This window comes from Natator depressus, chromosome 6 (genome assembly GCF_965152275.1).
Source record: "Natator depressus isolate rNatDep1 chromosome 6, rNatDep2.hap1, whole genome shotgun sequence".
NCBI lineage: Eukaryota > Metazoa > Chordata > Testudines > Cheloniidae > Natator > Natator depressus.
Window position 1 is genome coordinate 25,464,724 of NC_134239.1, and position 24,460 is coordinate 25,489,183.

The window sequence follows — 24,460 nt, forward strand, 5'->3', positions numbered from 1 at the left end:
CCCTGTTCTCCTAGTCAGTGACATGACTGAACATGCTGGCCAAGATTCCTTCGAAGCAGGACAGAGAAAGGGAGAAAAGCACGTAGAGCAGAGGGGCTGGACAAGGACAGCTGCCTTCAGATACCAAAGTAGCATCATTTTCTCGGCCTCTGGGAAAATCCCTCACTGAAGCATTACCTCCCCTGGCTCCTACCTCATTCTTTTGCTTGGTGGCGGCCCAGTCATGCCAGCTGCTGAGTGAGATGATGAAAGGGCATTTACTAACACCCTTACTCATCACCCTTTGGAAAGTTTCTTGGTGTGGGTCAGGGCTTTCTGCTCTCTGGGAAGTTTTAGATTTCCCCTCCGCCCCACCATCCTCATCATTTCTCCATTGGACGAGGTCCCATGTTTGGCCCTTTTGTTTTTGCACAATGACTGTCTCAATGCACAAGAACGACTCCCACCCCACCAAGCTTCCTGCTGAAATAAGTGTGACAGCCACGGCTGGGTCTCAAGGGCTGGGGGAGCAAGTATCACGGCTTGTCAGGACCCAGCACTGCAAGAGCAGGGGTGGCTGCAGGTCAGGACTGAGTTGTATGGGCACCTGCGTGGGAAATTTGTGGCTTTCTGTCGTCTTCTCCATAATTAAGAAATGAGTTCTGGTTTCCCTTCTTCCCAACTAACTAAAGATCCTGCCCTCCGCTCAGTCAGGTCAACTCGCCCTGTGCTGGACAATGCCTACATACGTCTCCAATATTCCTTTTTGTAGAAGACATGGCCAGAACTCCTTAGAGCATTCCAGATGTGGCCTCACTGATTCCTTACACAGGGGCTAGACTAGAAGGCCCCCTCAGCTGTGTTTGCTGGCTCCCCAGACCCTCCTTCTGCTCTGTGTTTTATGGCCTACGAGCATATATTCTCTATTCAGGGTCTTCCACTCCCTCCAACCTTATCACAGTGGAGGGAAACATACATCTATCCTCTCTGCTCCTAGTCACGCTGAATCTCACAGTGTTGTATCGACTGACCTCTCTCTTTATACCCTCCCTCTCCCTTAGTTTGGCACCATCAGCAGATTTCAACACCCCATTGCAGGATCTTTCTTCCAGCCAGTTGGTATGAGAAGCAGATGAACGAGCGCCCCATTATTGATCCACGTACGTTCCCCACTTGTCCACTTCCTTCCCTCCCAAACTGCTGCCACCCACCAACCTTGAGCTTGCTTTGGCTGTCCTGGCCAATACTTATTCTTGATTTTATGCCAGCAGTTGTTGACCTCGTAGATTCATCCTATGAGCCTAAAGACCAGGTAAGCCTTGTTGCCTGCTCCTCCCCTCGTCTTGCCAACTGGGTTTTTGGTACGTCCTTAAAAAAGAAAGCTCCAGCCCCCAAAGTTGCTCTTCCTGATTTTCCCCTGGTGACCGTGCCTGCTCTGGACCAGCTTTACTTGTTCTAAGTAAAGAAGAATGTGTCATTTCCACGACTGACCTATTACTAATTACACCATCACTGGGTTATGTGGCTCACACCACAAAAACATGCCAAGCTCATTTAGCAGATTCCCATTTTAAGGGATGACGATGGTTGGGGGGGTGGGGAGTTGCTTGATTAACCCATTTGGCAAACTAGGTCATTCGAGGCTAGGCATATTTTAAGCCGCTCTATTTCATTTCCCCCTTTCCTCCTCTCACCCTAGTGCTGTGGAGCTAAGACACTGTAAAATCCCTTTTTTGAAAAGGCACTTGCAAGAGGGGAATTCAGTGATTGTCTCAGTGGGGGAGAAGTGAAACGGGCAGCAGGGGCTATTTGGTTGGTTGGTTGGAGGCAGGGTGAAGCAGTGTCATTTTCTGAATATTGTTTCTATGAACACCCTGTCCGCAATCATCACTTTCGTCTGGGGGAATTGCTCCCTTTGGCCCCCGCCCCACGGGGGACAGATGACGATTGCTTCACTGGCCCCTTGCAGCCCAGCAACTAGTGCACGATGCTGCTCAATGCTTGGAGTTGCCTACATGAATGCACCATCTCCTCTGTGTCCTCCCGTCCTGGAGGAGTGCAAGTCGGGGTACATAAGGACGGAGCCCCCCCCCCACACCCTCCTCCTGGGAGTGTTCTCTTCCACCCCTGCTTAGCCACTCCAAATTTGCAGGATTTAGTCCCAACTTAGCTAGTTCCACCAAACAAGCAGCACTCCTGGTTTCTAGATGGGAGCCCAAGCAAGTCACACGGGGAAACTCAGCTGACACCACCTCCTAATGCCAGTCGCATCCTTCCCTCTCCCCTTGCAGTCAACAGCAGAACCTCACCTGCCATACTCTGCAGCAAAAGATCTCATTTCTTCTTTTGCCACCCCCTGAATCCCCTGGAGGGACAGGCCAGATGCCCTCCAAAAAGCTTCCTGAAATTGCAAAGGTTGAAAATTCCTGGTATTCCACCCCCATCCAAAAATGTCCCCTGGATCCCTCTAACCTCATGCCTGCAAGATGCCAGCTGCCTGACACCTTTACATTGCCTGCACATAAGCTGCTCTGCAAAGACAGCCTCTTACAGCATGGGTCAGGCTCAGCAAACAGCCCCCCCCAGCCCCCAAAGGAAAGGAGCTAGCCAACAAACCTCGCATGTCCCTGCTCTCCTTCATCCTCCGCACCCTGATTTTCAGCTTCATCTGCCCCTCATGCATGTCCATCCAGAACTGGTCCTCGGAGGGCACAATCATAACATCCAGAGGCATCCAGGCAGCTGGGCTGCGTCTCACAGAGGCACTGCTTGCCCTAGCAAAACAACAGCTGACAGGCAAAAATAATAATAAAAAAAAGCCTGAACTCCCCCCAAAATCCAGCGTCCAGGAGGAATTAAAATAAAGGGGGGGGGGGGAAGAGAGAGACCCTAACACCCTTTTCCCGCACTACAGCTTCTTTTCTCTCCCTTCTCTCCCTGCGTGTGTGCGCGCACCTCCAGCTCCAGCGAGCCCGAATGAGCTCAGCACATGAGCAACAACCCTGCTGATCACAGCTAAGGGGTCAGGCATGCAACCGCATTCCTTACTCAGCACACAGACACGCAGTTTAACTCATAGGCTACACCACTGACACATGCTTCACTCAACTGCTTAAAGGGGCAACATCCCTTTTTTCCCCATTGACCTTGCTTGCTCTCGGAAATAATTGCTCCCTGAATGCCTGCAGGGGACGGCCAGCTCCCTGAAGCCAAGAGGAGCTGCAGCAAACAGACCTTTGTTCCATTTGAAGTGAGTGTGATTTACTTTGATGAGTTAATAGTCCTACAGTGAGTTGAAGGTAGAAAGCTCTGTACTGTCTATCTAATGCAATTGTCCAGGGTCCATCGCCATGGAACCTAAGCACCAACACAAATGCTAAGCACAGTGTTTTTATGGTTCTGGATGGAGCGCAGCAAACCTTTCCCCATCACCCCGTGTTCTCAGTGGTAGATACAATGAGAAGACTGGCTTGTTTCTTTTTAACTCTTTGATGTTCTTTTTCACTGAAGCCTGAGAGCAGAAGGTTTTTCTTGAGAAAAGGAATTTGGGGGATGGGAGGAATAATCTGGCAGAGATGTAGGCTGCAGGTGAGGGTTGCTTGGAGGCCCATCAATGATGAGAAGGGAAGAATGGTCCAGCAGTTAGGGCACTCACCTGGGATTTGGGAGACCCGGGTTTGAGTCCCTGCTCTGCCATGGACTGTGTGACCTTGGAGGAGTCACTTAGTGTCTCCGTGCCTCAGCTCCTCATCTGTAAAATGGGGATAACAACACAACCCTACTTCACAGGGGCATTATGAGGATATATCCAAGAAAGATTGGGAGGTGCTCAAATACTGCAGTGCGGTGGGCCATATAAGTACCATAGAAAGAGCAAGAAGAAGGGGTTGATCTGGGATTAGTGGCTACACTGGATTTAAGTGGCAAATCAGGACACCCTGACTGATTTTGCAGAGGTGGGGCTGGAGTTTGAGGATTTGGTGGATCTGAGTCCTGTTCAGTCTTACCACACCCCTAACCTCAGCACCTGGTGTAACTGCTTACCACTAGACACAGAGTTCTGCTTGCTTCCTCTGTCAGAAAATCCTGTGGGGGGTTCAGAGAAATCAACAGGAACAAATTCGAAATGATTCTGTGGGCAGTGTTGCTGTAGCTGTACTGGTCCCAGGAAATAAGAGACACCGCTGATGAGGGAATATCTTTTATTGGTGTTAATGAGCCACTTCACTTTGAATGGCCTCTTAAAAAGCGTGTTAACTGCTTATGCTCAACAATCTGTTCCATCTTGTATTTAGCTGGGACGCTGAGTACGTTTCCCAGACCTGAAGAAGAGCTCTGTGGAGCTCAAAAGCCAGACCTACACTATAAACTTACATTGGTATAACGCCATTGCTCCAGGGCGTGGATTTTTCACACCCCTGAGTGACACAATTATACCAACCTAATCCCCAGTGCAGACGGTGTGATGTTAACAGGAGAAGCCCTCCTGTTGACATAGCTACTGACTCTCACACAGGTGGATTAAGGACACCGATGGGAGCTCTCCCGGTGGGGTGGCGTAAGAGCATCTTCACTGAAGTGCTTCAGTGGCACGGCTGCACGGGCGCAGCGTTTTACTTGTAGACCTGCTCTGAATGACTTGCCCAGGGTCACACAGGAGGTCTGTGGTGGGGCAAGGACTTGAACCCACTCTCCCAAGCCCTAGGCTAGTGCTCTAACTATTAGGCCATCTTTACTCTCTCCCCCTCTGCTTCTTGGTCTCTATACTGAGTGGTGACGCAGGCCATCCACACAAAGGCACCAATGCAGCCCAGTTACAGTGGTCGATTTTGTGACATGGTCAAGCGTTCATTAAGACCTGGACTGAAACCTCAGAACTCACACGGGCCAAACACTCATGAGAAGACAACTTCCAATAACTCCCAACCTGAAGTGGAGTCAAACCTGCAGGCTAGATGCAAACGGCTCCCTATCCCATCTGCATTCTCCTAAGCCACAGCCTCTTCTCTATTTGAGACACTCCTCCATACGTACACCCTACAGTCTACTGGAGGAGACGCACGCATTGCCTAGGCTTCTTTTCAGGTGTATGTAACTTTTCACTGTATTTTACATGAATGGTCTGTTCCCATTCATAATGCGGCTTGATTCATAAACTGTGACCTCATGAGCAGACCCTCTTCCTCTTTTGGGAGAGGAGTATTCGTTCCCCTTCCCTGGCTCCCACAAACTCTTGGAACTCTTTAAACATCTCATCACGGTTCTTTAAAGGTTTCTTGTTCTGAATTCTTCCCAAACCTCCAGGAAATTGCTCAGGATTAGACTAGGCAGATGGGACACATTGTATCTTTGAACTCTGAAGATTTACAGGCGGAGAAACACAAGGCTGAGTTATACATGGGAGACGTCAATGTTTTTCCTTTAAGTGACATCACGTGAGATGAGGTCACCAGCACGAAATGAACTCCCCTTCCCCCCACCCCACCCCCCAGCTCGTGGAGCCAGTGTTTTAATGAGGCTTGTTATTGTGAGTTTTATTATTGTCAGATGTGGGTCAGAGCCTCAGGTTGGATAACACTCAAAGCACATTCAAACCAGGTTGGAAAAAATGATCAGTGTTAGACCAAAAGCAACACTTGGGAAGCTGGGAAATTGTTCCCACAAGACGGGGTCTCTTCCCACCAAGCACAACATTGACTAGCAAAGAAGACGGGGACAACAGATGCTGTTGCACTTCGTAGTGGTCCTGTCCATGCTACACTTGAAACGGTGATGGGGGAAGTGTAAAACATGCTTCCGTCACGTAATGCAGATTCTCACTGTCTACCCGGGCGGGCAGCTGAATCATGGGGAAATTTAATAGTCCTGTCTACATTGCATGGACTCATCTATGCTGCAACCATGTTGGAGGACAACTCTGCTGCAACCAGTTCTTCCAACACACTTGCATTTGCAGTGTGGATGGGAGTGAAATTATACCCAGATGGCAGCACGGGCAATGGCTGGTTAAATCCCATTTTCCATGAAATGGTCTAATTACTTCGTCGGCTGCATCTGACGAAGTGGGTATTCACCCATGAAAGCTTATGCTCCAATACGTCTGTTAGTCTACAAGGTGCCACAGGACTCTTTGCCGCTTTTACAGATCCAGACTAACATGGCTACCCTTCTGATACTGGTCTAATTATGGACTCCATGCAGGAATTACTGCGTGAAATCCTATGGTCTGTCCTATGATCATAGAATCATAGAATATCAGGATTGGAAGGGACCCCAGAAGGTCATCTAGTCCAACCCCCTGCGCGAAGCAGGACCAATTCCCAGTTAAATCATCCCAGCCAGGGCTTTGTCAAGCCTGACCTTAAAAACCTCTAAGGAAGGAGATTCTACCACCTCCCTAGGTAACGCATTCCAGTGTTTCACCACCCTCTTAGTGAAAAAGTTTTTCCTAATATCCAATCTAAACCTCCCCCATTGCAACTTGAGACCATTACTCCTCGTTCTGTCATCTGCTACCATTGAGAACAGTCTAGAGCCATCCTCTTTGGAACCCCCTTTCAGGTAGTTGAAAGCAGCTATCAAATCCCCCCTCATTCTTCTCTTCTGCAGACTAAACAATCCCAGCCCCCTCAGCCTCTCCTCATAAGTCATGTGCTCTAGACCCCTAATCATTTTTGTTGCCCTTCGCTGGACTCTCTCCAATTTATCCACATCCTTCTTGTAGTGTGGGGCCCAAAACTGGACACAGTACTCCAGATGAGGCCTCACCAGTGTCGAATAGAGGGGAACGATCACATCCCTCGATCTGCTCGCTATGCCCCTACTTATACATCCCAAAATGCCATTGGCCTTCTTGGCAACAAGGGCACACTGCTGACTCATATCCAGCTTCTCGTCCACTGTCACCCCTAGGTCCTTTTCCGCAGAACTGCTGCCTAGCCATTCGGTCCCTAGTCTGTAGCGGTGCATTGGATTCTTCCATCCTAAGTGCAGGACCCTGCACTTATCCTTATTGAACCTCATCAGATTTCTTTTGGCCCAATCCTCCAATTTGTCTAGGTCCTTCTGTATCCTACCCCTCCCCTCCAGCGTATCTACCACTCCTCCCAGTTTACTATCATCCGCAAATTTGCTGAGAGTGCAATCCACACCATCCTCCAGATCATTTATGAAGATATTGAACAAAACCGGCCCCAGGACCGACCCCTGGGGCACTCCACTTGACACCGGCTGCCAACTAGACATGGAGCCATTGATCACTACCCGTTGAGCCCGACAATCTAGCCAGCTTTCTACCCACCTTATAGTGCATTCATCCAGCCCATACTTCCTTAACTTGCTGACAAGAATACTGTGGGAGACCGTGTCAAAAGCTTTGCTAAAGTCAAGAAACAATACATCCACTGCTTTCCCTTCATCCACAGAACCAGTAATCTCATCATAAAAGGCGATTAGATTAGTCAGGCATGACCTTCCCTTGGTGAATCCATGCTGACTGTTCCTGATCACTTTCCTCTCGTGTAAGTGCTTCAGGATTGATTCTTTGAGGACCTGCTCCATGATTTTTCCAGGGACTGAGGTGAGGCTGACTGGCCTGTAGTTCCCAGGATCCTCCTTCTTCCCTTTTTTAAAGATTGGCACTACATTAGCCTTTTTCCAGTCATCCGGGACTTCCCCCGTTCGCCACGAGTTTTCAAAGATAATGGCCAAGGGCTCTGCAATCACAGCCGCCAATTCCTTCAGCACTCTCGGATGCAACTCGTCCGGCCCCATGGACTTGTGCACGTCCAGCTTTTCTAAATAGTCCCTAACCACCTCTATCTCCACAGAGCGCTGGCCATCTCTTCCCCATTTTGTGATGCCCAGCGCAGCAGTCTGGGAGCTGACCTTGTTAGTGAAAACAGAGGCAAAAAAAGCATTGAGTACATTAGCTTTTTCCACATCCTCTGTCACTAGGTTGCCTCCCTCATTCAGTAAGGGGCCCACACTTTCCTTGGCTTTCTTCTTGTTGCCAACATACCTGAAGAAACCCTTCTTGTTACTCTTGACATCTCTTGCTAGCTGCAGCTCCAGGTGCGATTTGGCCCTCCTGATATCTTTCCTACATGCCCGAGCAATATTTTTATACTCTTCCCTGGTCATATGTCCAACCTTCCACTTTTTGTAAGCTTCTTTTTTATGTTTAAGATCCGCTAGGATTTCACCATTAAGCCAAGCATGATCATTATGATCATGATGATATATTATGATCATGATACATGATCATAATTGTCCCTGTGGGCCTTGAATCTATGAATATATTGTCTTCATTTACTACCCTTTAGTAACAGGAGGGACTAACTCCCTCATGGCTGAGAGATGCTAAAGCTGTTATTTTTGGGCTGTGGGTTCCTTCAGGAAGAGTTTGGACCTGCTTTTTGGCTCTGCCCAGCATGGCTGGGGCATCTCTGGCTGAGATCTGTAATGCAGGATGCTTTATCAGAGCCCTTCATAAGAAAGGCTGGCCTATGCTCTGCATCCCCGCTCACCCTTGTAAAAGACAAATGCGCCCACAGGCAACAGAACCCATCTTCACGGGGAGCAGTAATGAATCCAATTCCAACTGAAAATTCCTCCCTAGAAATAACATCTCTAGCCCTCCCTCCTTAGAGTGGATCTACACTGCAGCTGGGAGATGCGGGTCGATAGATATGTGCTACCCTCCAGCAGAGCTAGTGTGCTAAAAATAGCAGTGTAAATGGGATAAGGTGGGTGGTGGCTGAGGCATTTGTCTACCCCAGCCGGGAAGCATGCTTCCAGCGGCAGTGTCGACATTCCTTTAGAGTTGCTTCTCCCCTGCTCTGCTCCTGAAGCTCCACCCCTTTCCTTCACCAGGTGTGACCCTTGTTTGGGGGCTAATATGGGGGAGGAAGAGAGATTTCCTCAGTGCCAGAGACACCCTTTCTCATATTTACCGTTCCTTTTAGATCATTCTGCATAGACACGAGAGATGAAAAGAGTCCCTCAGCCTGCCCGAGGCGCTCTCTCGAGGTGGCCACTGCAGGACTGGCCCCTCTGATGTCTGCCTCAGCAGGTGGTTCCATCTAGTTTTTAGTGGCTCCAGGAATAGGACTTCTTACACACAGGGCTCTCCTGTTTGTTAAATATATAATGGCAAGGGCAGTAACGCAACATTGGGATAAGGGGGCTCTTCAAGAAGAGAAGGAGGAAAGATCAAATGAACCATTTACAAAGGAGGTAACACACACTAAAATGATGATCAGAGAGAAAGCATGGTCTTGTAGGTAAGCCGCTGGGACTCAGAAGATCCGGGTTCAGGTCCTACCTCTGCTCCAAACTTCCTGTGTGACCTTGGGTAAGTCTCTCTGTGCCTCAGTTCCCTCATCTGTAAAATGGGGACAATGCTTCCTTCTTGTCTATTTAGACTGTTTGGGACAGGAACAGTCTCTCCCTAGGTGTGTGCCCACTGCCTACCCCAATTGGGTCACCTAGTACTCCTGCAGCATATATTATCATAAATGCTAATGAGGGTCAGAGTCATCCTTGGTGTAACTCCACTGAAGTTGGCAGCATTATACTTGGGAGGAAACTGGCATGAAGCGTCTGCAACACCAAGGAGCAAAGAGTCGGTCTTCAGCACTTACACACATATGCAAGGATTGGCGATAACCCAACTGGTTAGTGTCCAGCGTTTCCCTCCCCCTTCCATCACAGGGAGCTTATAATCATCACAATTTCAAACCTTTCACATGGGCCTCAGGAAAAGGGGATGATGGGGGGGGGGGGGAGGGTGGGCGCGGGGGAAGGGAGGGGGCACTAGGTTGCTCAAAAGGAAGGAAATCATAACTGGGCACAGGTTCCTGTCTGTCAGGATCCCTTACTGGGAAAAGTTTCCTTCCTCCCCTTGTAGCTTTCCAGAAATGAGATATGAAATGACATGATGGTTTTGTAACTCTTGGCAACTTGTTCTCCCACTCCCGTCCCCCCCCTTTTTCCTCCCCTCACATCCTTGTCTCCCCTTCTTCGTCCAATTGTTAAACATGCAGCCGTTGGGGGGAGGGGGGGAGCAAGGGGGTTGTAGCTCCAAGGAGTAATTATAGAATCAGGAAAACAAGTCCTCTGACGACAGTGTTACTAAACAGGGATGTTTAGAACATAGGCCAGGAATACAATCAGCTCATACATATGTGACCTAGCTTAACCCATTCCAGCAATGCAGCCACTGCTCCCCCGGGAAGAAAACAGGCAAAGATATCCATGAGTTCAAATGCAAGGGTGGGGTGTGATGGGAAGGGGTGAGAGCTTACCAGGATGCTACACCTCAGCCTGGAGAAACCACTCCTTCCTAGCACCCAAAAGGGGATTTGGATATTACGCTCCAATCCCCACTCACTTTGCTTTGATAACAAGTGACCATAGCTGGATTTAGGTCCCTACCAGAGCAGTGGTTGTGAGGTACCGTAAGGTAGAAACCTCCATGAACACTACCCTAGAAAGGTTCCATTTCCAAACAGCCTGAGCTCACCAAGCAAGCAGAGTATTCAGGGCCATAGCATCTCTGCCCTGGCTCAACCTAGGCAGTTTTACAGGACTTTGCTGCAGTAAAGAAAGCAGCTCCTCTGTTATTTTGAAACTGAGAACAGCCATGTGATAGAGTTAGTCAGTCAATGGGGCCACGATTGTTAAAAAAAAAAACACACACACATAAAAAAACACTAGTGCCCACAGTTAGGATTCTAAGACCATATTTAGACACAAACTAGTGATTTGATTTTTTTTCTTTTCTTTCTTTTTTTTTTTTTAAGTGCCAGGCTCCCAGCATCTCATACGGTGTTCAACTGTTATTCTGGATGCCCGCTCCCTCTGAAAATCAGGGGCTTGGGGAGAACCAAGAGGAAAAACACACTGCAGACAATTACCACTCCACCAACCATAGGCATCGTCATAGGACAGACGACAATTTCCTGCAATATCTCCTGCATGAACTTTATTGAATTAGGTTAATACCTTTGGGGTCTATTGCATTAAAAAGACAATTGTATATTTGTTATTGGGGTACTATGTATTTCCATAGGAAGGGTAAACTACTGAGGTGGAGAGGTGCACATATACTGGTTCAAACTAGACTCTCCAGGGACCAGCAGACAAAGAAAGGGTTTTTTGGAGAAATAGTCTGGTTTTAAATAGGCTCAGGGCCTTCTTTCTGATTCAGCAAGTGGACAAGATCCCTGGGCCAGAGAGGACCCCAGCTTTAGGGTAGGATTGGAAGGACTGGGCCTCCGGAGGCAACATAAGAATGGGTGCTTGCTCTGAGCCTGAAGTTGTGATGAATTTGTCACCACAAGGAATCACCCTTGGGTGGGGATCTGAAGGACTGTTCCTGCCAGAATCCATGTTAAGGGTAGGGTGAAGTCTGCTGAGCTTATTAGCATGCATGCAGTTTCTTTTATTGTTTTTAATGAGTTTTATCTGTAATGTTTTTTACCTTAAGAATGAAGTAGGTTTGCATAGGAAATGCTGTATGGAACCTTGAGTGCAGCAATTACACCTGCTACCTGACTCTGAACAGACAGCAACCAGTGTCCTGGGCAGCCTGTTTGTCCTGGGAAATACACACTGAAGGGAGGGAACTGGCAGCCTGGAAATACCCCCGTCAGAAGGGCGAGAGGTGCGGGTCTTCTTCACCCAAGAACAGTGGGTGGCGAAGTGTGAGCGTGTGTGCCTTTGCTGGACCACTCAGGGGAAATACTGGTGCAGTTGCCCTGGCCAGTAACACTCTACATCTAGACACCTATGTAGGTACAAGGGGGTCTAAAACTGGCACCTGCATTGACAAACACCCATGCGGGCATCCTAAGGTGGGAGCTAGATGTTCTGTTAAGGTGTCTGATCGAAAGCTGAACTTCTTGCTGTATTGAGTGGTATATTCTTGCTCTCTTTTTTACACAAAGCTGAAGAGCAGTGTCCTAAGGCTGGTGCAAGCAAATTAGTTGGGCTAGGGGTCCTCCAGTAATTATCCATAAAAAGAGCTGTACAGATGTACTGAAATGAGAGGGAGGCACATTTCTGAACAGGTTCAGAGGCACTAGTTGGACTTGAAACGGGGCTGCATGGGTGAAACAGAGGGCAGAATTTGGCCCAGTAACTGTAAATGACTTGGACAGCAAACATACCCTACAGTAATTGCACCGTGGGGTATTAAATCATCAGGACTAGGCTTAACATGTTAGCATGTGGCCATGTATTTTCAGGTCCATATATTAAGTGCAGGCCCTATTTGTATCAGAGGAGGGCCACTGCCCTGATTTAACAGCATTTATGATCGTAGAAAGGATCATAAATGCTAGAGAAAGGAAATACAGTCCCTGTGCAGGAGGTGCAGGAATATCTGTTGTGATTCCTGCAGGAGCACAACAGTAGCTAGTTACACAAGGACATTTCAGCAGAGGATATAAAGATATTTACAGAAGCTACCCTGGAATTAGGTGACCTCTCAATCCGCTTAGCACAGTGCTGGCAGTCTCCATTCAGTCAAACTGCTCACACTTCCCCCTTCAAGGCGGACGAGACAATAATAAATATTGGGCAAAGTTATTCTGTGTCCAGAGCGTTTCATTAAATAAACCAGCAGAGCCCTGTGGGCTCCTGACAACTCTTATTGTTGTCTTTTCTCTGGCAGCTCCCTAGTGCTGCATCTACAGAGCCTTGGACAGGATACATCCTGCTGCTCCCAGACACCACCACTCTCTATGGCCTCCTGCAACAGCCATCAATGGGAACAACTAAAAGAGCTCAGAGAACACTCTTGTGAGCTCAGGACAGAAAGTGTTCCCTGCAGTAGACTCTCAGCTGTGGAACTCCCTGCCACTAGATATCAGGCAATGAGTCTCTGCACCAACAGAGCCAAAGGCGCCAACTTCTCCTGGCACCAGTGGGTGCTCGCATGCCCCTGGCCCTGCCCCGACTCCACCCCTGCCCCACCCCCATTCCAACCCCTTCCCCAAATTCCCGCCCCCGCCTCCTCCCCTGAGTGCGCCGCATTCCCGGTCCTCCCCCCTCCGTCCCACAGCTTGTTTTGCCACAAAACAGCTGTTTTGCGGCGGCAAGCCTGGGAGGAGAAGCAGGGACGTGGCACGCTCAGGGGAGGAGGCGGCGGAGGTGAGCTGGGGAGGAGGGGCGGGGTGGGGTCGGCGCCTATGCACAGAGCTAAGAACCAGACATGCCTTCCAGAGCAGTCCTTCACTCACCTCACAGACAATCTGCAAATATAACTGGGCAACATGTTTAAAAATGTGATGAAAATCTGATATTTTAAGAAAGAGTTTGTGGGGGAAATCTCCCCGCCCCTTTTCTTTGACCAACAACCTGGCACAGACTAGACAGACCCTGCTTAGTGCATGCTTGGGCTCACAGAATGAAAAAAAAGAACTCAGGCTGCTATGCCTAGACACTGCCATACCAGATCCGACCACTAGGGCGCCAACTAGTCTGGAATCCTGGCTCTCTCGGTGGCAAATACCGAACGCTTCAGAGGAAAGTGCTAGAATCTCCACAATGGACAATGATGGAACAACCTGTCCAGAGGGCAGTTTCCTCCGCAGTGCCCCCACCCCCCATTAGTTATTTTCTGATTTATGACTTGAAGCAGGAGGGTTTATATTTTTTCATCTTATCTAATGTCAGTGTGGATGCTCTCATTATTCACAGAAGTGCCCTGACCCTGGTTTTCAATCCTGCTAGGCTCTTAGCTTCAATGATACCTATCACAGTGCGTTCCACAGCTTGCCTAAGTTGTGTGTGAAAAAGTGTATTTTTCAGTTTTAAACTTGCTGCCTTTCAAATTCAGTGGCTGCACCCTTCTTCTTGTTCTGAGAGAAATAGATGCACCTGATTTCCCATCTCTACCCCACCGGGCATGTCCCTTATCCATCTCCCCTCTGAACTACACAGTTCCAGCCTCTCCTCACATGGTAGCCTTTCCCCATCTCCGTTGCCTGTTTCTGGACTCCTACCCTGGCCCCATCTTTTTTGAAACAGGGTGGTGACCAGCACAGAACACTATATGCCAACCGAGGGCATACCATTGATTTATATAACAGCACGATAATACTTTCAGTATATTAGTCACAAGCAAGTCTTCAGTTAGCATAAAGGCTTGTTTGCCTTTTTGCCCATCCACACTCACTGAGTGGAGGTTTTCATGGAGCTGTTCACAGTGACACACAGCTCATTCCCCCTGAGTGTGCACAGTTAACTTAGAACCCAGCAAATGTATGGGCAGTTCAAACTCCCTTTTATCCGTCACTGGTGAATTTCATCTGCCAGCGCATTGCCCATACACCTAGCTTGGTTGGGTCCCTCTCAGGGTGGATAAAAATCAATGATTAAAAAAATAAAAATAAAAATCGGATTTTTTTATTTAAATGGGATTTTTTTGATAAAATGCTTTTTGAGGAAAAAACCTATCTAAAGAGTTTTAATTAAGATACATTATAGCTCAAAGGTATCTCATCATGAAATAGGGATTATAAATTATAATGCCATAGTGTGAGACAATATATTCATATAATGTTTAAGAAAATTTTTGTAAATGAGTTCCAATATTTCATGGATTAGGGACCCAATCTTTTGGGGTTCCAGGGGCTTCTGTTTAGATTTTTTAGGTTAATCTTTCTATCTACCCAATGGTGCTCAGTCTAGAAGATACCATCAGAGATGCTTAGTTTTGCAGTTCTCAAACTGTGGATTTGTGTCTCCAGAGATAACATGCTTGTTAACAACAAAAAATGTTTTTAAATAAAATAAATAAAATAAATAAATAAATAAGAGGTGAGAAATAACAGACCTCAACCCTATTGTCACTCTGCAAATTTGTGTACACAGAGTCAATCCCTTACCTCTCTCTAAAAGTGCAAAGTTTCAAAAAGTTCAATGAAGAGAAGATTGCTGGGGGCAGAATAGATCGGTACAAGGAGACGAAGTCTGGAGATAAATTTGAGAAGGGAGGGACAGACAGTAGAAACAAAAGTGAAACTGCTTGAGCAGCATATTCCAGAAGTCTTGAGGTCTTTCTGAGTGTAGCCTTCATTGATTTGAGATCTACCATACCATTCTTTCACTAGAAGGGAAAACCTATAATGGCAGCAGGCCATAAGAGAGACCCAGTTTGGGAATAAGAACCATTCAAGAAATATGTTTGCTAATGATGTTTTAAAGAAAGTCACACCAGTGAACTGGTGGAAGTCACTTAAGCACTTGGATTCAGATACTGTTGGAAGTGATAATCTCACTTTTAACAGAAGTAGCTTCTTCTGCCGGTGTAGAAAGAATATTTTTTTCCTTTGGACTAATTCATTCCAAATTAAGAAATAGTTTGGGACCTGAAAAAGCAAGAAAGCTTGTTCTTCTTTTCCAGATTATGAACAAACAGGAAAATGAAGGTGAAGACGACTGAGTTAGCTGCAGAAGCCAATATTTTAAGTTTCTCATGTTGACTTGGCTGACATAGCCCATTTAATTTTTGTTTTTCTTTAAAAATATTTCATTTAACTATTTTAGTGAAACATTTTTAACAAAAACAAATTTAAAAAAATTTGAATGTTTAATTAAATTCAGGCTTCAGAGTAGCAGCCGTGTTAGTCTGTATTCGCAAAAAGAAAAGGAGGACTTGTGGCACCTTAGAGACTAACGAATTTATTTGAGCATAAGCTTTCGTGAGCTACAGCTCACTTCATCAGATGCATTCAGTGGAAAATCCACTGAAGTGAGCTGTAGCTCACAAAAGCTTATGCTCAAATAAATTCGTTAGTCTCTAAGGTGCCACAAGTACTCCTTTTCTTTTAACTAAATTCAAAAATTCATGCTTGTTTTGTTAAAATATTGTAAGTTTGCTGTTGAAGAAAAAAATCCAGAATACATAACGGTGTTGTTTTAGTTAAAACAAACAATTTTAATGTCTGTTTGGTGATGTTCTCCTCCTAATACAGCATGGCAAGAAAATCCTCCAAATATTAATGATAAACCTGTTGAATTGAAGATATTTATGAAGTCATTGGGAGATGAACCATCTGCTTCAATTACCTTTGGTAAATGAAATAACCAAACAATCATTCGTTTTCTGATATAGCTGTAAAACTAATCTGAAAAGTTTTCAAAAATTTAAAAATGTATACTGTGTACCTTCTGAAAATGAAACCTGCATCTATCTCCGAGTTCTGAAGAATATGTATTAAGGTTATAACAACCAACAAGAATGCACTTTTATGTAGAAATCCATGATTAAAATCAAGTCTTCCTGACTACTGATTTAAATCATGATTTAAATAAAATCCACCCTGGTCCCTCTGGAGTTCTTCAGTCCTCTTTAGTCTTGACTATCCTACACAATTGTGTGCTTTCTGCAAATGTGGCCAAATCTTCCCTGTTCATCCCATTTTTCAGATCACTGATAAGCATATTAAGCACCATCACAACCTTGAGACCACTCCACAGTGTTAACCTGCTGCCATGATGAGGATTGGCCCTTCATTCCTATATTGTTTCCTGTCTCTGAGCCACGTCTTAGTCCAGTACAGAACTTCAGCTCTCACCCCATGGCTACTTAGCTTCCTTAATAGCCTCTTGGGAGGGGCTTCATCAAAAAGGCATTTGGAAAGTCCCAATAAATCATACTGACTATTTCTCCCACATCCACTATTTCACTGACACCTACTCAACAAAAATAGGGCCCAGACAGCTTGTTTTTACACCAAGCTGGAGGGCAGACTCCTGCTGAGCACTCTGGCTAAAAAGGGAACAATTAAATAGACCAACCCAAATACTGGCACCTAGCTCGTCAAACCAGCATGAGAGGCATCTCCAAGGCTCTTAACACACCACGTGGACGCCTGCAGCCTTCCCCTAGTATTTATCTTCTTGCAGGAAGCAAATGAGAGGGTGAGTCGACATTTAAGCTGCTCCTGTGGAAGATGCAGGCTTGCTCCTGTACCATTAGGCTGTACATGATCTGGGCCCCTCGCCAGCTCTGTCAGGGCCAATCTGCTTGCCAAAGGGGGAGGAGGAGGGGAGATTTCTCACCGCTGATATTGTCACATTCTTTACGAATCCTGGGAGTAAACAGACGCTCCAAATTTAGAAAGAACAGGACTGGAAAATTTTAAAACATTCCTTGCAGACCTGGGACAAACTGAGGGAGTTGGGGACTGGGGATGATCTCACACATACATCAGAGCCAGATGAAAAGCTCATGACTGGACTTCAGAAAGCAAGTGAGGGGCCTGTTTCAGGTTAGTGCACAAGATGGGAAAGAACAGCTCCCCCCTCTTAAAAATCTAATGCCTATAATCCTAGTGGGTCCCAGTTCTACCCGGTCTACCGTGGCAGAGGGCCCCAGGGACAGCCATCACTCCATATCCCTAGTGCAGGCAAGCAAAGACACTATTTGAATGGGCACAGAGTCCCCTTTGCTTAATGCTGGCACCAGTTATAGCTTATGATGGTTACAGGGGTTTGTACCAGCACATACACCAGCAGCTTGAAGTAGGGCAACCCCTCAGCATAGACAAGGCCTAGATACATCTTCATAGGACCCAAACACCTCCCCAAAATTAAAAATCACGCCTCTGCCCCGGCTCTTTCCCTCTTCTACCCTACAGGGGCAAGGCTCTCAGTCATCCCACGTACATCTGGAGTAACTTCCCTGACTCCATGATCTGTTAAGCTGGGGGGGCTGTTCTCTCTTTTGCACCTAGTGTAAACCATGGAGATACAGCTCGCTTTGTAAGCAGCACGTCCATGCTAGGGGTTTTACGCTGGTGCAGCAGCCTCGGAGTAAATCAATAAGGTCCCCTTTAAGTGGTAATTGGAAGGGGTCACCGTGTTGCCCAACTGGCTGTGCACCTGCCTTATCAGTCAGCACAGTGGCTTCAGATTTGATTTTCAGAGGGATGTCCGAGGCCAGCTAGGAACAAAGCTCTTAGCTCTGGGCTTTGCGGAAAGGGAGGGGCTATAACAAACCGGTATAGGCTGTATGGCAGCGTGGGCCCAAGCATGCAAAGTGCCATGCAGATGCAACCAGCTGGGGAAGCTTCCCAAGCACTGGGCTGCAGATGGAAATTGTAAAATGGGAGAACACTGACATGGGAGCCTGCGATGGACCCCCCGAGTCCCACCCATCCTTCCCAGGCGAACGCAAAGGGAGGAGAAGAGCAGGTGACACGCAGTGGTGGCTCAGCTCCGAATAATACCCTGGCTGGTGTCAAGTCCTCCAATACCAGAGCCTGCAGTCAGAGGCCATCAAGAGCTGTTGCTGAACAAACAAACAGCCGTCAATAAAAAACAAAGACGGAGTTTGCAAAAAAGCAAGAGTTTGTGCTGAACTAAACAGAGGTTAAAGAACAGTCAGGCTCCTGCTGGAATAGCACAGTTCGGAGGGGAGGAAAAGGGGGCATTACGTAATGCAGGAAAAATGCTGGCTCCATTCAGTTTTCCACCACTTCATGTGATGTCAGGAAAACCATATAAATCAACAGGCTTTCTGCTCCCACGGATGGAGGGCAGCAAGCAGCACTATTTATACGTTTAAAAAAAGGAAAAGAAAGCAACAAGGAGATGATTTCCAAGACTGGGAATAATGGACTCTAAGGTTCCACCCCCCAGCCTCTTTGGAATCATCATGCCTTCTGGTTTGTTAACTCTTTAGGGGCTCCCGCCCTCTATCCCATTACCCCCCTCCTCTTCCTTTCAGGCCCATCTGCAGCTGCTGCTGCTTTCACGCACAGCATGGCACTTCAATGCAGAAGACTGGTGCTGAGGAGTCATGTGGGATTGCATGCCCCACTCCAATAAGCAGGGGGTTAAAAGCCACCAAGCTAGCCTGATTGGGGAAGCAGCCACAGCTGTGGCCAGCTCAATTAGGGCCCAGCTGGCCCTGATAAGAGGGCTGTGGGCCAGAAGCTGGAGGAGTCTCTCTCTCTAGCAGTGGAGAGAGAAGGACCTAGCTGCCTGGGAGCAGGGTACAAGAAGTAGAGCAGTGCTGGGGAAAAGCAAGGGGAGCTGGGGAGCTCCAGCCTGGTAAAACCCCAGGCTGCAGGCCTTGTTAAGGCCTAAAAAAGGTACTGGGGCTGCAGAGATACAGCCTGGGAACAGGCAAAGGCAGCAGATCCTACCCCCTTGCCAATGATGCGTGGCCATTACAGACTGCAGTTTGCCCCAGGGACAGTCTGCCCCAGGGATGATGGCTGGCGGTAGCCACTGAGGCAAGGTGGGCTTAGAGGGTAGGGGGTTCCCTGGGAAGGGGAAACCCAGAGTAAGGGGATACTGCTGGGGGCAGAACCCTGAGGTAAAGGGGCACCGGGGTCCGGGAGGGACACGGGGCCAGCGGCAGGCGCAACACCGGCCTGCAGAGGGTGCGCCGTATGCTGGAAAAGAGCTAATTCCCAGATGACCTGCAGGAGGCACCGCACCAGTGAGTCATCACCTCGCTACAGGGATAACGAGAAGAGGGCAGGGCTCTGAATTTACATGTAAACTGAATGTAAACTGTATGTCTACACCGCAACAAAAGACCTGCGGCACACCTGGCCCAGGTCAGTTGACTTGCAATCCCAGGGCTCCGGCGGAGGAACTAGAAAATGTTCAGGGTTGGGGTGGAGCCCGGGGTCTAAGACTCATGAGGGAAGAGGCTCTCAGAGCTCGGGCTTCATCCCATCCCAAACATCTACACTGCAATTTTTAACCCGTGCCCAAGCCATGCAAGCCTGAGTTACCTAACCTGGGTTCCGAGACTTGGTGCCGCAGGTTTTTGATTGCAGTGTAGACATACTCCCAGGCACAGAGAGGGGAAGTGACTTGCCCAACACATCACAATGAGGAATAGAAGCCAGGCATCTCCAACCTTGCTCAAGTTACTAGACCGTGCTGGGAAAGCAAAAGGCCTTTATCTATAACAGGGGAATTCCTGTCTGTCCAGGACACTACTGCAAGTTTCATTAGCCACCATGTTTCACTAGTGTCAGCCACAGGGAAATTCCAGCCCGATACTGCTGCCAGTGGGAGTAAGTCATTGGTGGGAGAACGGGACACACAGATTTAGTCCTCATCAAGAATTGCTCTCAATACACCTTTGCCATGAAGGTCACAAGTGCAATGAGTTTAGAGGTCTCATCCATGCCCCTTGAACCAGAAAATAAACCAGATGCAATTTGACTTAGGTTTTCTGTTTCACCTCAGCAGTCCTGAGCCTGTAAGATTGCACGAGGTAGAGGCCTTGTCTACACTGAAATTTACCCTGCCTACAGTCTCCAGCGTAGCTGCACCGGTACAAACTCCTAAAGCAGATGGGCAAAGCTGCCATTTGTACTGGTGGAGCTAATCTGCTTGAAACCAGGGCAAGCTGCACTCAGGGCTTATACCCATGCAGCTATGCTGGGTCCAGCCACCAATCAACATCCACAGTGTAGATAAGGCCTCAGCACAGACTGAAGTGTCATTCTTTGGAAACTGAAGCCCAAAGCTCCCATCATCTCCAAAAAGCAGTGGGGGAAAACGCACCTTTACGCGCCAAGGAGATGCAGGAGAACACCCCAGCATGATGCAGGCGTTAATACACCACATACAGGAAGGGACCGAAGCTGAGATTGGGAGTGTGTGTGTGTGTGTGTGTGTGGGGGGGGGCGGAATTGGTTTTTAATATCAGAATTTGTAGTTTTGATCTAAATGCAAAGCACGAGTCAGACCATCTGGGTGAGTCTTCCCCACTGGGGTCCTGCAGCTGGGACTTAGGTTGGGTTCCCCTGCATTTGACCAAATGTCTGGGATGAGATTTGCTTTCTTTCCTCCATTTTAAACAATGATTTCGCCTGCCTTGGAAGAGCAGCGGCGGCGGCGGCTTTGATAAACAGATGGAAAGGTCTGGCTCAGGTCACAGAGCTTCTGTCAGTGTCAACGCGCGCTCAGTTTAGCCATCATTATATAACGGCTCAGAGCCGCACTCTGAAACACAGCAGATACCCCCTCTGCACCCTAGCACAACGTGCTATTGAGGGGCCCTGGGAAAGGGGGACTGTTCCTCCTTTCACCCCAGCAGCGGAAAAATACTGCAGCCCCTAAGCTAAAAATCACAGCACTGGCATTCTCCGGGCCCTTTTTGACTTTGACTGGGAGTGCTGCTGAGCAGGTCCCCGAGCCACCATTTTTCAAGAGTGACTAGTCATTTTGGTGACTCCCTTCGTTGAGACACCTTAAAGGGGTCCAATTTCCAGGAAGTGCGGAGCGTCCACCCTCCGAAAACCAGGCCCCTTTAAAAGGTGTCTCGCCCACCCCAAAATGGAGGCATCCAGAACCACGAGTCACTTTGGAAAATCTTGGCCCATGTCTTTACCCTTCTGGGAAGACCCAGGGCCGCTATGGCACTAGACAACAAGAAGCCAGGACCAAGAACACCTGTTGCGAGAAGGGATCAGAGGATGCTTTCGTTTTTCTCTCTCCCCCTCTCTCTCTTCAGCCTCTCTGGCGTTCTTCTAGGGCAGTTTCTTGAAGGCGGGTGTTTTGGCAAGTGAGATTGGCTGGCCAGAGATGGGACATCATTATTATTAATATTACAGCACTGCCAAGTGGCCTCAACTAGGATCAGGATCCCACTGTGCTAAGCACTGTATAGAGACACAGTCAGACACTATCCCTGTGCTAACAAGCTTTCAATCCAAACAGACAAAACAGGACGACTATCCCCATTTTACAGATGGAGAACGGAGGCAGAGGATGAAGTGACTTGTCCATGGTCAAACACAGGACGTGTGTGGCAGAACTGAAACACAGATTTCCTGAGTCCAAGTCCAGTACCTTAGCAACGAGGCCAGCCTTTGCAGGAAGAGGTTCAGTCTAAAACCTCTAGGAGCAGACACCCCAAAACCTTCACTGAGAACGAGCAATAGGATGTGGGCAAAGGGTTAGTCATGGGCAGCAAAGCATGCCCCTAAGACACTTCCACTGGAGAGACTAAGGGCTTGTCTCCAATTTCACTCATTCGGGTGTAAATCCAGAGTCCAACCACTGAAGTCAGCGGGGTTATTTTGGATTGACACTGGCATAAACAAGATGAGAATCTGGCTCCAAATCTCCATTGGAGGCTACATTTCTGAGCAACCCCCGAAACCTTATATACAAGCAGGAGACGGGGCTTCATTCTGGTCCCCTTTACGCTAGATTTGCAGGTGGGTGATGCCACTGCTTTTGGTGAAGTGCCTTGCCATTGGCATGAGATCAGCATCAGTCCCAGCACGCACATCCCCCTCAGACCTCCCAAGCACTGCTAACGGGCATCTAAAATAACTGGCTGCTGCCCACATTACAGGAAGGAGAAAACTGCATGTGTGTGCGCGCGCTTAGCCCCCCTCCACCTCCCGAATGTTTTCGGCAGTATTTCTGAGTCACGATTTCCATATAAAACTCAGCAGCAATGACCCAGTGTTCTACATTTTGGTTCCTTTTTTCCACACATTAGTGGTCTGTGCTTCCCATTAGTGAACTGGCAGGCTCCAGGGTGTGCAGCTCGTGATGCCACAGCAAAAGGAACGTGAGAGGCTTTGCCAAAACCTCAGCAAGGCAATTACCAGCTACTTCTGGGAACATGTTCCCCTCCACCCCCCCGCCGGCCGGCCGGAACTTCTCTTCCAGGGTTTCTTGTACACAACTATTGTTTTGGAGCTGGAAATGCAGAGGGCTAGACTTGGCCCATGCTACCGAACAGACCGATCGCGGCACAGAACCTAATGCTTGCTGTCAACGAGTAGGGCAAGTTTTAATTTACAGACAGAGTGGGCAAAAGGAGCAGCTGTAGTGAGGGGGGGAAAAAAAAAGAGTGAGACACGCACAAGTAACAGGCACTGGACGGAGGGTGAGGGAACAGGCCAGCTTTACGATTCACAAACAAGACCCAGAATAACGGAAGAGGCCCATCAGCACAAAGCTTAATTTTATTTCCATTATTTCTTTGCTCCATCCTCCTCCCAGCCAACCAAGCGGTCACTCACAGAGGTTAGGTCTGCGCTGGAGCTAAAGATGTAAATTTCCAGCTTGGGCAGAGATACCCGCGCTTGTGCTAGATGGAACTACTGTGCTAAAAATAACAGTGTAGCCATGGCTGCACTGGCTAATGGCCCTGCTGCTAATCCTGCCTGACACCCTAGGGGCGTACGCAGGGCAGCTACCCCTTCCCGCCACCCCTGCAGCCCCAGCTACACTGCTCTTTTTTTAGTGCGCTAGCTGGATCAGAGCCAGTGCTGGCATATCTCCTCAAGCTGGAAAGGATACCTACCAGCGCCAGTGCTGATGTACCCCTAGCGTGTGGCACTGGGGGGGGGGGGGGAGGTAATAGGTAGTTCTGTGTAGAGGTAAAAAGGGGAGACCCATAAAAGTTCTAAATGCTGTCCCGTAGCTGAGAAGACATGACACGAGCTCTGCCAGCCAGACAGCAAAGAGTACGGTGAGAAGTACTCTGCCCCCAGTTAGCCATTCCCTAGGCACCCATACAGCACAGGAGAGTTTGCATTTTGTACTTCACCTTATGGAATGTGTGAGCTAAAGAGAGGAGATGCGCACATTAGCACAGATCCTCAGAGGGGCTGAGACACCCATCTCCTATTATTTGCAATGGGAGTTAGGTTCCCAGACACCTTTGAGGCTCTGTGCCACTGTACTACCTGGTCATGCAATCCAGTACGAGGAGGGTGACTCACACCTTTCTGCTCTCACGTGGGTTTCTCATTGCCTAGCCAGTGGCATGCAAATCGCTACACATCTGGGAATGGGGCAGCATTAGCAATAATTACTGCTCCACGCCTGGAGCTGGGTCTTTGCTCTGGAGGGAGGGCTTGGGCGAGTTTGCCAGCTAAATGCACTGGAACTTCCTCTTCTTCGACCCTGGGAAAGCAGAAGTGTTGCTGGTGCATTAGGGGTCATGGCAAGGAGGATGCTCCTGACACATCCCCATTGACTGAGCTGGCTCCTGCAGAGGTTGGTAAAGAGGTTTCTTTTCACCTCGCTGTGCAATTTATGCAGGGCTCTGCACTGATTGATGCCACAGTGACCTTGGAGCTGCAGAACAGGCCCTGCCGACCACAAGCCTGGATTACTGCTATCTCCTCTCAACCAGGCTTCACTGCACTGGTGGATTGTTCAAGACACAGCAGTATGCTTGCTCGTTGGCCTGAGGTCCTCTTTCACATCACTCCCACCCTGTGCCCTACTTCGCTGGCTGCCTCTGAAGTGATGAGGGGGATTTTAAAGTTGTCTTTGCTGGTTTTTAAAGCCCTGGGTACAGTCAAAGCCTTCTCCTTGAGCATTTCTTCTGCATACGACAGTAGCACCTTGAGGGCCCAACTAAAATCAAGGCCCCCCTTGTGCTAGGCACTGTACAAACACAGCCCCATGAATCTCAGAGCAGTTCAGATTACTAAGGTCATACATTCATCACAGACTTGTC

General features: G+C 48.2%; 1 protein-coding gene across 2 annotated transcripts in view; it reads right to left on the reverse strand.

Annotated features, from left to right (window-relative positions):
* The window catches only part of DUSP8 (dual specificity phosphatase 8), a 78,464-nt gene that overhangs the window by 14,939 nt on the left and 39,065 nt on the right, over positions 1-24,460 (reverse strand). Inside the window, exon 1 of one of the 2 annotated variants that reach the window (XM_074956907.1) lies at positions 2,596-2,796. The exons of the other annotated variant lie outside the window; for it this stretch is intronic. Coding sequence (XP_074813008.1) covers positions 2,596-2,713 — 118 coding nt within the window. The 5' untranslated portion in view covers positions 2,714-2,796. Of the gene's footprint in view, positions 1-2,595; positions 2,797-24,460 lie in introns of those variants that run through there. 2 annotated transcript variants of the gene reach the window in all.